The 13,633-nt window shown below is 37.6% G+C and overlaps 1 protein-coding gene across 4 annotated transcripts in view; it reads right to left on the reverse strand.

The window, feature by feature from the left end:
- The window catches only part of tns1b (tensin 1b), a 213,691-nt gene that overhangs the window by 42,165 nt on the left and 157,893 nt on the right, over positions 1-13,633 (reverse strand). For 3 of the 4 annotated variants that reach the window (XM_042001201.1, XM_042001200.1, XM_042001199.1), the window contains exons 10-17: positions 11,627-11,691; positions 8,774-8,857; positions 8,259-8,371; positions 8,107-8,167; positions 5,542-5,617; positions 3,428-3,557; positions 3,267-3,332; positions 2,974-3,096 (exon numbers count right to left, since the gene is read on the reverse strand). In XM_042001201.1, coding sequence (XP_041857135.1) covers positions 2,974-3,096; positions 3,267-3,332; positions 3,428-3,557; positions 5,542-5,617; positions 8,107-8,167; positions 8,259-8,371; positions 8,774-8,857; positions 11,627-11,691 — 718 coding nt within the window. The remainder of the gene's footprint in view (positions 1-2,973; positions 3,097-3,266; positions 3,333-3,427; positions 3,558-5,541; positions 5,618-8,106; positions 8,168-8,258; positions 8,372-8,773; positions 8,858-11,626; positions 11,692-13,633) is intronic. The other variant, XM_042001198.1, reaches the window with a different exon arrangement.

The raw sequence follows: 13,633 nt of genomic DNA on the forward strand, positions 1-13,633 counted from the left end.
TGCTTTTTCAGCACCAACAAGCATAGTTTAATAAAGCTTTTCTTAAAATTCCCACCTCCTAAATATGTTTTTAACCTTGTTAACATGTCCAGAATGTGTTTTTAATGTTTGTGAAGTTATATCATAAGCAAATTCAGCCATCAGTGGTGTTGAAACTGTTGCTATTTCTGCTTTGAATCTGCAGATCAGCACCTTCCAGACATGAGTTTAGACAACATATTGTTTAAATTAGAGGAACCTGTCCTGACTACTTATAGGATGGAGCTGTTTAGCTAATTTATATGCTGTTTTAATAGAAGAAATAAAATAAAAAGCTAGTTTAACCTCAGAGAAGTTAGCTACAGGTTAACAGACGCTAGTACACACTCAGCCTGAGTGATTACTGTTGAAAATGTTAGTCAGGCTCCAAACTAGCTTTCCCCATAAATTACCTTGTAGAAAAATTGAAGCCCTATGCCTCATTAGTAAATAGCTGTTCATCTGTAACCATTTTCCGTTGTCATGGTAGATAACTTAAAAGTTATTTGGAAATTGGAGACATGCTCATTAAGAAAAAAATTGAAAAACTGAAGATTACCAGTCTATGAATAATTTTATCTTTTTTTTAGTCATTTAAGTTTATCAACAATATCCCAACTCAACTTAATAGGCTGACACATGTGTCAACAACATCAGGTAATAACAACCAGCAAGCTGTGTCCTGTTAGTCAGAGGGCTCTAGCATGGTCTTCAAGGCCAAGCTAGCTAGCTAGGAGCAAGTCCTGTGAAGCCATGTCTAGAGAGCAGGTGCTAGCCGCTGCTGGTGGGTGGGGATGTGGCCATGGCTAAATTAGCATATTCATTAGCTTTATTTCCTGACTTAACGCGACACTTTTTAATAGGAACAAAATCAGAAAGTACAATTTTTAGTAAGAGATGTAACTTTTTGGGGGACTAATAACCGTTGAAGTGGGACTTAACATGTTTTTTTAAAAATGGTTTAAATGCTGTGGGCCATTTAATAACGTTGCTGTCGGGCACATCAAAATTCATGATTTTTATTTTCCTTCATAAATCAGTACTACTGGTCACCCTCTATGTCTGTCTGTAGTTTTACAAATATTTAACTGAAGATATATGATGTAAAACACAATACCAACTTTGATAACATTATGTCCAATTATTACAAAAACCATACAATTTTATTCATTTCTTTAAAAATAACAGTTATGGACAAAGAGGTTTGCGCCCGAAACAACTCAGTCTCAAGAAGCTAAAAGAAGACACTGTAATTATAAGTGTGATGTCTACCACGGTGTATATGTCTGTGTATGTGTATCTCATTAAAGTCTAATTCAGATTTGAACACAGTCTCATCTTCAGATGTCAGCAAGCAAGATGAGGTGAACAACTTGGACTGAACTGGACTTGGATCATACACACTCGTGCACACACGCGCACACCCACCCACAAGCTCACCTTCACTGAAACAGAATGAGAGGAGACTTACACCTGTTCTATTTCAGCAGGGCCTATTTCAAGCTGCCTCTGAGTGTGGGGTAGACACTTTATGGGCAGTGATAGAGGGAAGCCAAGTAACCTCTGACCTTTGACTATCCGAGAGCCTAATAAAAACATACAGGGGGGAGTCAGGGACATTAAAAAGCCAGCAAGCATCCATGTTAAAAAAGGCTAACACTTTATTTTAAGAAATGGTCCTTTAAATTTCATATACTCGTCACCATTTATTTTAAATTACATCCTCCTAATTGCTGTAGCTCCTGACCAGTGTGCTGACAATAAAGTCATTATGGATGAGTGTTGCCTTTTTATCTACCAGACAAAAGCAAGCTCATCTCTACGATAGAATAAAAATAACAAAAACAAAATTGACCCTCTAACAAGAGCAGCCCTTTTTTTTTAGTAGACAGATGAACTGGCTCCTTGCTATCACTGAGGGCGTAGCATTGCTTCCTTTTTTGGGTGGCGTAGAAAGCAGCACTTTGGTTGCAGAGTGACCACCTCTCCCTCAAAAGGAAGCCTTCGTCCATGCCTGTGGCTGAACCCAGGAATGTCTCGCTCTGTGCTCTGGAAAGCAATAGAGTGAGGTCTCATGGGGCTTCTGGCTTCTTTGCTGTGATAATTTCACCACAAATGAATTCAGCTTTACCGCTGCCTCTCCGCCCTTTTAAAGTACCATCTACATCCAGGGTTGTGTGAAAATAATGGTCATGCAGGTTTAGGGTGCTTTTGAGGCTATAAATAATAAAGGCTATAGAAAGTTATGACCTGAATTTTTACAGGCACATTTTTGATGGATAAAGTAGCAAAACAACACTATAATCAAAATATGTTTAAGCCACAATCTACACACAACTGCCGCCCTCATTAAACCACAGTCTGAAGCAAAGCAAGGCTTCAGTTTGACCCCATCATGTGGGAGTTTTAAAGACATGAAATTGTGAAAAAAAGAGAGTCTGAAAACTCCATTAGAACAAGATCTGAATCTGTATCACGCAGAAAAACAAGAGCAGCCTTGTTGTAGAGGTCGCATGTCTACAAGATGTTTCTGTGTGTGTGGGACAGAATGAAATAAAGACTAAAATAGGGTCCAAACCTCCCCTCAGATGCATTAAAATGCATTTCTACAGTCACTTGTAAGGTTTGCAGAAAATCACATAAGCTCAGGTAGTGCCAAAAGATTAAGAGGATCACGTCCCTAAAGACAGAACCAACTTACAGATGCTGACAGATGTATATCAAGTTGTCCTCAATAGTATGAAAACAAAATGAGACTTCTCATAAGGAAGTCTGTAAAGATCCAACTGCTAAAACACCTTAACTCAACAACACCATAGGAGGCAGACAGCTACTATAATCTGTCTAAAAATACAAGCCAAGCCTGCTGTGAGAGCATTTTTTCAAGTGTATGTGTGTGAAACTGCTTGACATACTGAAGCATACAGGGAAAATAAGTATCATCTAGAATCTCACCATCTGTGGCATCCTCGCAGTTTTGATTGAAGTTTTCGTAAGAGTCCCAGCGAATCAGGGGATCCTGTGTGTTGTAGTCGACCGAGACGCTCGGCCCGTTCTCCAGGTGGTCCATATCTTGACCAGAAGTGCAAAGAGACAGAGCAGGAAACGTGAATGTCATTTAATCACAGATGACTTGGGATGTGAAAGTGAAAACACAAACACCAGGAAGCTTTTATTGAGACCAAGAATGAAGGTGAATTCTGTTGGGTGCCCAGTATCATCCTAAGACCCAACTCACTGATACTTACCATGAATCTTCTCTGGTCCGAAGGAGAAAATAAATTCAACTTTCCCATATTCTGGAAACCTGTCATCTGTACAAAGCAGGAAAAATAAACTGGGTTTATTTGATCTGTTTGCCTACACAAGGTAAATGCGAGGGGGAGATGTTTGATTCTAAATATCTCACCTTTGAATGTCTCATCAAGCTCATCTTTCCCAAACACAACCCCCAGGTCGTGGACAGCGCAGGTGTGAAACTGAACCCGGAATATCACATCTCTGCACGGGCTGCGGTAGCGTTTGTGGTAACACTTGAGCTGGAGGGAGAAGGCCATGATATCAGATTGGTTAGGCGGTGCTATTAAAGGTTAACAGGTAAGTTTGTTTGGGTTAGAAACATGATGAAATGCTTGCCTAATTTCATACAGTGTGCTGAAACAAACAAAAGATCAAAGGAAGTGAAAAAGCTGCCAAATTCATTCATTGCTGTCCTCGTCTGTACAACGGCTCACAGGTAGAAAAGGGACTTTTTAAAATATGCCCCTTGTAAAATGAGGCCTCTCCACATGTGTTAGTATCTAAGCTAGTCCCCCAGCTAAAAAGCTTTAAGAGCGACAGTGAAGCATGGTGGTGGTAGTATCATTATTTAAGGTGATTCTCATCAACAAAGATAGGGAGATTGTTCAAAGCTGAAGGAAGGATGGATGCAACCAAATCCAAGACCCCGAAGAGATCTCTCCTGGAGGGTAGCATATGTGAAACTGGGGCAAAGATTCACCTTTCAGCACCACATAAACCTAAGCTGAGGCAACTCTGGGTAATCTTTCTAAAAACTCTTTTTTACTCTTTAACCCAAAAAAAGGCCAAATAAAATCTGTCAACTCCAGAATATGGTAGTTTATAGACAGTTCCCATACAATTTATACATGTTTTAGGGATTTAGCTCACCAGAAAATACTGTGATTAACTAAGTTTGTAAAGACTTACCCAAGAAAACTTAAACTCTGTAGCTGATGCCAAAGGCTTTTACAAAGTGCTGAACTATGAATCTGAAACCTTTTTAAATGAGAAATTTCAGATTTTAATTTTTCACAAGTTAAGAAAAAATCTTCTACCTTTAGACAGATCCATGCTAGCTTTCTTGCTCATTTTCAAACCTTTGTGTTAAGCTAAGCTAATTATCTAAGGTGGCTTCACGTTTGCAGTACAATCATAATACTTTAAAAATCTAACTGGAAAAGTCAAGCAATATTATTCCCAAACTGTTTTTTATAGTATTAATCACTAGCTGAAATCTAAACAACTTAAATCATATATTACAGTTTTTCTTTACTTGGTAATTCATTTTTTACATCTAAATGATCACCAAATAGTAAAAAAGATAAGCTTTGTAACCCAGAACTCATTGCAGTTTAAAATCCTAAAGTGAGCAATTTCTCTCCCATTCAGCTTCCAAGTTATAGTATCTAAATAAAAACAACCGTCAGCAAGCAGCCGCTGCATCGGATGATGCTTGCGGCAGAATCCATTAGTCTGTCTTAAATAAAAAATGAGAAATGAGCTTGCCTTTGAGGGCCAAAAAAGAATGGCCTCGAGCTCACCTAAGTGCTCCATTTGAAATTCTCCACGCTGAAATTATGAGCTGTGAGGACATCTCATGGATAACATTATGGTCGGAATGAATGCGTGCACTTCCTCTACATGCACATAAAAAGTAGAGGTTCTCACAGTTGTTGCTTCTTTGGGGAGTTTTTTTTCGTTTTGTTTTATTAGTTGTTTTAAAAGTGCAAATGGAACAAGTATGAGACCATTTTATGAAAATATCACAAATGTAAAAACGTCTCTCACAAAGAATGTGACACACAATTTCATTTTAAATGATCAAATCAAGTTTAAGTAGTATGTTCTGCATTCCAAACGGCTGCTGGAAGGGTTGTACACTGCTACTTTTACATCCTAGTTTCCAGAAACATATTGTGTGCTAATGAGGGTCTATAAACTGAAGTATGGGACACAGTCCAACTGTCGTTCCCCAGGTTTTTACAGCCGGTTTTTCTGTGAATGCCCTCTATAAACTACTACAGGGCATGCATACAGTACATACATCCAACGTCTGATTGGAAAATCTAACAGGATTCCCTCGTTAATAATAAACAAATTCAGGGCATCTATGTGTTACTGCAACTGTTGCCACTTTGATAACCTGGTACCTGTTTGTTTTTTCTTCAACCAGAGGTAACTGATTATAACAAGTAGGACAATAAACACTCTTTATATTGGCTTCACATGTGCAACTCTTACCAGGATGTCCCCTTTCAGAAGAAGACCAGGTTCGATGGTGATGCAAATGCTCGTCTGACTGTCACCTTGAACATTACTGCAAAAAATAAACAAAACAAAACACGGAAAATAACAAAACTGTTTTGTGACAACTGTTGAAATGCCAAACATGACTCCACAGCATTGCCTTTTCTCTTTTGATTTAGCTTGTCTGGATAATAACTATACACACATGATCTCCTGAGAAACAAAGTCTTTCTTCAACAATGGTCATCACAAAGAATAACCATGTAGCAGCAGCGCTGGGATAAATATGGGTATTTGTGTCGAAAGTGCTAATGGAGAGCATGTGAGAGAAAGTGGGAAAGAATGTGATTTGGGGGTTTAAGAGTTTGACAGTTTGAAAGTATATCTGCTCTGATTGTTTCACATCATTGAGCAGTGTACTGTGTAACACCAGCAGGCTTAAACAGATGTAAAGTAAAAATGAGAGCAAAAAGCAAAGAATTCAAGCTGCAATATGAAATATTTCTATTGTTTATTAGTGCACCAACATATACCAAAGGAATTCCTCTTAGTCATGTCTTAAAGTAGCACTATTTAACTTTCTAACCTTCAAAATATGTCTACCTGGCTCCATTTAAGTTTAGTAGTGTGGCCTTAAAACCATCCTTTTGCTTTTTATCTGTATCAGTTCTAAAATACATTAAGTGCAGCACTGTTTTGCAGTTATGGTAAGAAAAAGATTGTTTTTAAACTATCAGTTTAGGGCATTTATTATCTATTCACCTTTTAGCTTATCATTTTTGTTTCTGGTCCAAAAACTCATATCAGAAAAATAACAGCTCTAAAACTGTAATGCACGTGACCCTTCATGCACAAAAACACAACTGAAAGAATAGTTAGCAATTAGCTGATAGGAACAGTTACTAGCTAACCAGTCGTGTTTTCTTTTAAGGAGTTGGTAGAGAAATGTATCATCTTGTAGCTCATTGTTTTGGTTTCTGTCTCACAAATGTTTCCCTCATAAGAAAACAAACAGCTGTAAAAACTCACTGCATGTGACCCGTCTCACTGAAAACAACAAAATTAAAAGTTAGCAGTGGACACAGTTTTTTAGATAAGAAGCCTGGTTTTCTTTTAAAATGTTGATGAAACATTTAAGCATCCTTTAGCTAATTTTTTTGGTTTTCTGGCCCACAAAATCTACCCTCATCAGGAAGAGATTAGCTTTAAAAAAATCACGGTATGACAGCCTTCATGCATAAAACAGCTAAAAGAAAAGATAACAATTAGCTAACGAACACATTTATCTGCTAACCAGCCTAGCTATCTTCTAAGGAGTTGGGGGATTGGTGTAGCATCTTTTAGTTAATTGTTTTGGGTTCTGGTCCACAAACTTTTTTTTTTTTATATCAAGGAGTAGTGCTCCTCAACTAGTGCACTGGTATGCTGTTTATGGCACTCCTCTCTTACTAGTCAGAATTCTAATTAAAAATATCCTCAGTCACTGTTTTGCTTGCAGAAACTGAATTTAAAGATATCAAAATATATTTTTGATATTCACAATTATTTTGTAGCTATCTGGAATTTTTTTCATTTCTGATATTTCAAATGAAAATTATGACTAGAAACAATTTCTTGATATCAGAAACTCCAGTTTTTCCTAGTAAGAATTTTATTTCAGATATCCAAAATGTTTTTTTTTAGATAGGTGGAAAGTCATTTAGGATATCTGGAAGTAAAAACATAATACACATGAATGGGGAATATGACGTCATTTGTCCCAGTAAGAACGTCATTTTAGATATCTGAAATGTTCCTTTTGACTAGGAAGAATTGAATTACAGATATCTGAAATACATGTCCCGTAAATGTCAAAACAGCTTGCCATACACTGGGGACCATATGGATAGCTGAATGGTTAATACTCAATGATCCATAAAACGTAAGAAGCAGCTTATGTCTGTTAAGCAGAGGAGTCGGGACAACTATTTTGTAGGGCTAAATGGGGGAATTGGTAATGGGACCAGTATGTCAGCACTGGCCACAACAAAACCAAATAAAAGAAAAAAAAAAAAAAAAAAAAAAAATACAAATAATCTGAATATGCCTAAATATTACTAAAACAATACCATATGAGGGCAGTGAAGCACTCTCCCCTATCCTTGTTCCAAACCACCTTCTTGCCAAACACAACAACAAAAAGCCATAGAAGCCATTGTTTCCTGTCTGGCCCTGGGAACCAGCAGGGTCCTCCGGCAGAAAAACCCTGCAGGCGTCCACACAGATGCCTGTCTGCCTGTTTCATTGGCTCTCCAGTCACAAATAACCTTAGACGTGATTACGGAATCTAAAGTTGAGAAACAAGAGCCTGCAGCTGGGAGGCTAGCTAAATACAATAATGTAAGCCAAGCTTGGCGTGTAAACTGGCAAGAGGGGTGGTGTGTATGTATATTGGGGAGCAGGGGAGTTAGTGGAGAGGCTATAAAGGAAAATCAGGGTTTTTATTATCGAGCCACTACGAGCTCGCTATCCCTGGAATCTTGTAAAAGCATTTGAGCGTGAGTGTGTTTTAGGACTTACTAGATCCCAGATGTGTAAACGGGCTGCATGGCCTGGTAGATTTTGAGAAATGGCCGACAACCTAGAAAACCAAGTTTTAAAAACTTGTTTGAAAACAGATGATGCATGTGACTAAGCTTATTTGGAAATGGATATCTGCACAATACACTTACCTCCCTTGGACTCAAAGTTAGGGATGCCATGCATGATGACGTGATGAAGGAACAGGGGTTTGTTATTGATCTTTATGTGTCCGGACAGCAAGCCACTGAAATACTCCACATACCTGAGGAAGCAGAGAGGAGCAGGGCATCCACTTGAGTCATATTGTATCATGATGTCCAGTGTTTACGACACAGGGATGAACATTTAATCCTGTGTTCATCAAAACACCCAGACACAAGCTTTAACGGTGATTTTTATCAGCAGCAATGGATATTTTCAGCTTGAAAGGGTTCTTAAAGATTCAAACCTTTAGACGGAAACATATTCTTACTGTTTTGGTTTTTCTATCTAACAATCTGCTTTCACCATCACAGATGATGAGCTACAGCCAAGAGTTGTTTTCACCATTCAATGAACAATTTAGGGAGAATACACTGCCCATAGCAGGGCATTTTAAATATTAATTAATCTAGTTCAAGTTGTTTTAAGAAGGCAAGTAAACTAGATGTGAAGGAAGACTGACCTTTTCTGGGATGGCTGCCCCACAGGAAGCACTTTGTCCTCATAGAAACGCTTCATTGCAAACCTGTCCAGAGCCTGGTCAGCACTGCAGTCCAACAGAGGAGTTTGGTAAGAAAACAGCTGACTAAAATATTCTTTAAGACTTTCTACTTCACCAATTTAGGCTTTAACAGTCAAGTAAAAAATAAAGTGTATTTTCTATTGATTCAAAGCTTTTACATATAAGGATATCAGAAAAAACATCATCAGGTCTTCAACAGATATTGATATTAAGTGTATATAGTCAGAGATTAACTACACAAAACACATTACATACATATAATACTCTTTCACATTATTTACCTGATAGACATGTGACGTTCATGAACGGATCAATTCTTTTGAACGACTCCTTTAAATGAACGATGGGAACTGATTCACAGCTGTGAGCCGTTCATTTGTGAGCCATCCTTTTTGTATACACATTTTTGACACTGCCTTCACGAAAATAAATCAAATCAAACTTTATTTATAAAGCGCTTTTCATGCCATAGGCAACACGAAGTTCTTTACATGATTAAAAACATAAGAATAAAAACACTCAATGAAATCTTTCACACAGCCACACGCACACATTTATACACACATGCCAAGCCCAAAAATGAATAAATAAGTAAATAAGAAGTAGTACAGCTGAGTAAAATGAAAACAAAATAAATAACATTTGTGACATCATAGAAGTCTGATGTCCAACATGCTCCATTCATGTGAAGCATCTATGGGCAGAGAGTATTGTTTGGAAACAAATACTGTGAGTTCTATCCAAAACATTTACTAGAATTTGCACTGACTGCTCAGGTTTATCCTTTTTTATCTATATTTTTCCTATAATTTTTTTATTTTGTATAGCAGATTTTATATAGGTACATATTTTGATTGTTTGTCATTCTTATATATTGTGAGTTTTTGTAAGATATTGTGAGAACGAGCCAGTCTTTTGAATGGCTCTTTGAAAGGAACGACTCCTCAAGATCCGGCTCCCTTCAAAGAGCCATAAATTCCATCTATATTAACCAAACCGCAGAGGCACATTTCTGTAGCTTTTAGAACCACCTTTAGCAACAATATTTTGAAGTCATAATTGTTTTCTGTATGATATTATCTCACCTAACTGTAGGAATTTTGCCCCAAACTTCTTTACAGTGTTGCTTTAGGTCTTTGAGGTTTGCAAGGACACATTCATGCACAGCTTTGTTGCCAAGAACATTGGACTGGTTCACTAAAACCTTGAATCTTTTCTTCGGTCGTCATGTTGTAGAGGTGCTGCTGTGTTTGGGATGATTGTCCTGCTACATGGACTAATTTCAGCCTGAGCTGTTAGCAGAACACTTTAGTATCCAGAGGAGTTCATGGTCCACTAAATGACTGCATGGTGTCCAGACAAGCCCAGATCATCCGCCTTCCACCACCGTGCTTTACAGTGGCTATAAGGTGCTTGTGCTGATATGTGTTTGTCTGTCCAAGGGACGTTGATCCAGAAGTCTTGTGGTTTGTTCAGATGCAACTTTGCAAATCTAAGCTGTGGTGTCATGCTCTTTGTCAGAGAAAATGTTTTATCCTGGCAACTTCTCTAAACAAATCATACTTGTTCAGTCTTTCTCATTGTGAATTTAAATATTTGATCATTAATTGAGGCCTGTAGAGTCTGAGATGTAGTTCTTGTTTTATCTATCTATCTATCTATCTATCTATCTATCTATCTATCTATCTATCTATCTATCTATCTATCTATCTATCTATCTATCTATCTACTCCAGGGAAGATTGACAGCTGTCTTAAATGTGTTTTCCACAACTCCATCATCTTTTTCATTGTAGAATGATGGACACCAAATATTTTAACAATAGCCTTATACAGGTTAATGCTCCTGACCAGCTTCACATTAATGATGATCAAGTCATCATCTGTATTTGTTCGTCAGCACCTGACTTCAATTCTGCCTTGTAATTTGTATGGAAGCAGTGAGGATGGACTTAGTTATTCAAACACAGTCTCCATTTTGCCCCCGTTTATGTTAATTGAAAAACAACATTATGTCATGTGTTTTCATCCATTTGCATTATTTACTTCATTCTAAGACCTGGTAAGGACCAATTTCTTTTTTACTATGTCCTGACATGTTAAACACCTGAAAAAGGATTTACTTCCATTTTCACACACCCGTAAATCAATGTATGCCGAGCAAAAACCATTAAAACAGCTAATTTGATGCCAACTTTATAGCTTATTTTTCAATGACACAGTATTTTAGATTACATATTAAACATAATTTTTCCATACAATTGCATCCAGACACTTTGCTGTTACTGAAGAATTCGGAGCTACTTGATGTCAGTTTCATCATAGCTTGTGTTACAATGAGGTTAGAGAGAAACTAAAGTTTTAAAGGGAAGACTCTGTGTTTTCCCCCATCTGATCAGTTCTCTTCTGAAAACAACATGGAGTCATGCGCTCTTTGGATTGTTGCTGTAACAGAATGCCATTCTGTTTGCTCCTATTTTAAAACAAATCCAATTAAAAAAAGAGAGCTCGCTTATAATCTGAGTCTTATGATAGTGACTATTAGAGCTAACTCATAGCTTTCAGCTCATGATTATGATATCAAGCACATTTTTTGTTATTTTCCTTAGAAGAAAAGTGCTGTTCCTCAGTCTAATGTTCCACTACCTAGTACCTACCTAAGCACTTAACATGTAGGAACAAGCATATCATCACGTCAAATCTGTGACTTTTCAGTCTTGTGATCAACTGTTCCGGCTTATCGAGATTTTCCTTTGTGCACCCTCTTTAGCGGCAGCTCGGATTCTGGACCTACCTGGCAGAAATGTTGCTGTAATGCATGTAAGCCGCCACCACCACTCCAGTTCTGCCCCGGTTGCCCTGAAAAGACATCAAAGCAAAGTATTTTATCATCCATCTGTGATCAAGTCAAGCGGAAGAACAGCCTTCTTATGGTTTCTATGATGTTGATACTAGTTAAGCACTAACTTTATTGTGGTTTTGGGAATAATTCATGATCCAAATTTAAACAAATGTTTGGCATCCCTACAGACTTCTGAAAAGCAGAACCACAGTTCAAGTCTGTTGATTAAAAAATCATCTAGTAATGAGCAATTCCATTAGCCCTTTAATGCTGTGTATATCATATTTGGCGCATACTGTTTCTGAGATCTATTTCATCACTTTATGGTACTTTTTTTTAAAAAAAAGAAAGAAAAAGTCATTTTATTCTCTATTTCTTGGGTCAGGCTGTAAAGATATAGCTGCATTTATCTTGCCAAGTACAGAAAAAAGGTGTGTTATTTCAGTAACTACTTCATGTGAAATGGCAATATACCACTAAATCACTTAGAATTTGTTCATGTGTGATACATGAACATGTAACTTGTAAATGGCGTATGATTTAACTATAGTTATACCATGTCTGGGTGAATACTCGATTCTGATTGGCTGTAGGGTGTCCTTAAAAAAGTGATATAAAAGAAGCTCCGGTCAAATAACCTTGCTGTTGTAAATTATTGCGCTGACTAAACGCTAGTTGGTAACCATGGCAACAGAAACTCAGACACCAGGCTGGAGACATGCCAGATCATGTCTGTGATGGCGCATTGCTGTGAAAGCAGCTTGCAGGCTTATTGGCCTCCGTCAGTCCAGGAGAGGCGAGAACGGAGCAACGTTTTGTCGTCCAGCAACGTCCCAACCAGCAGTAGTCAGGGTCCACAAACGTTAAATCTCCATCCTTCAAACGCCACTATGGACATGCTGTCACGATCAACGGCAAAATTGCATTTAATTTTAAATAGGTCATTGCCTGTCTTTCTGTCTTGATTACCTTACTAACTTACATACTTGATACAGAGTGAATGGTGGATGATAATATAAAAACGATTTAGGATAGACTTACATGCTTGATACACATTAAATGATCAGAGTGAATGGTGGATAATATTTCTTACAATAAAAACAATTTAGGAAACTATCTGTGGACTTTGACTGTTTGAAACAAAATGTGGCATCATCCTCTGAAATGATACTTCGTTAAGCAACCATCTCCCTTCCCTCCCCTGCTGCAGGTTCTGTGTCAGAGCTGGTTACCTTTGCAACGTGTCACAACAAAATAGTCCACTCAGCCGCTTCTTGTGAATAACTTAGGATTTTAACGGTAAAAACAACATTAAAATAATAATAATTAATTTAATATTTATTTCTTTCGTAAGTGACCATGGTATAAGAGGGATAATGCCCTTCGAGGTGTCCATTATCATAAATTATTGGACGATTAGGAGGCACGAACCATCCAACGCGAAGCTTGAGTTGAAAATGATAAGATTTTGGTTTGGAGAAACCAGGAAGAACAGGATTAGAAATGGAGCAGCCATTTCTATAAGAGGAAGAATATGAGGTTGGGGTGGTAAAAGAAGATGCATGAGATAGAGGATAGAAGCAGAGGTTTGCCCGGATGAAGTCATTTATGTTGAATCCTCCATAAACAAACCTCCGCTCTCTCTCATTTTAGGAGCTGAAACATTCCCTAAAAAAGGTTTAAATTAAAAGTTTCCAGGAAAATAATCTTAATGGCCTTGACTTTAAAAAACATAAATAAATAAGCCACAAGTGTAAACTGAGAAAAATGTAGCCCTCCAGAGCCCCCAAAACATGAAAAAACCATGCACATGATTAGTGAACTAACCACAACTGGTTATGTAAAGTTTGATGTAAACCTCTGTATAAACTGTATAAGACAGTACCAGTTGTTTTCATTGTATGAAAAATGTCAAATTATGTGTCATTGAAAAAAAATGGCATCAAACTGCATTCTGTC

Source organism: Melanotaenia boesemani, chromosome 12 (genome assembly GCF_017639745.1).
Source record: "Melanotaenia boesemani isolate fMelBoe1 chromosome 12, fMelBoe1.pri, whole genome shotgun sequence".
Classification (NCBI taxonomy): domain Eukaryota; kingdom Metazoa; phylum Chordata; class Actinopteri; order Atheriniformes; family Melanotaeniidae; genus Melanotaenia; species Melanotaenia boesemani.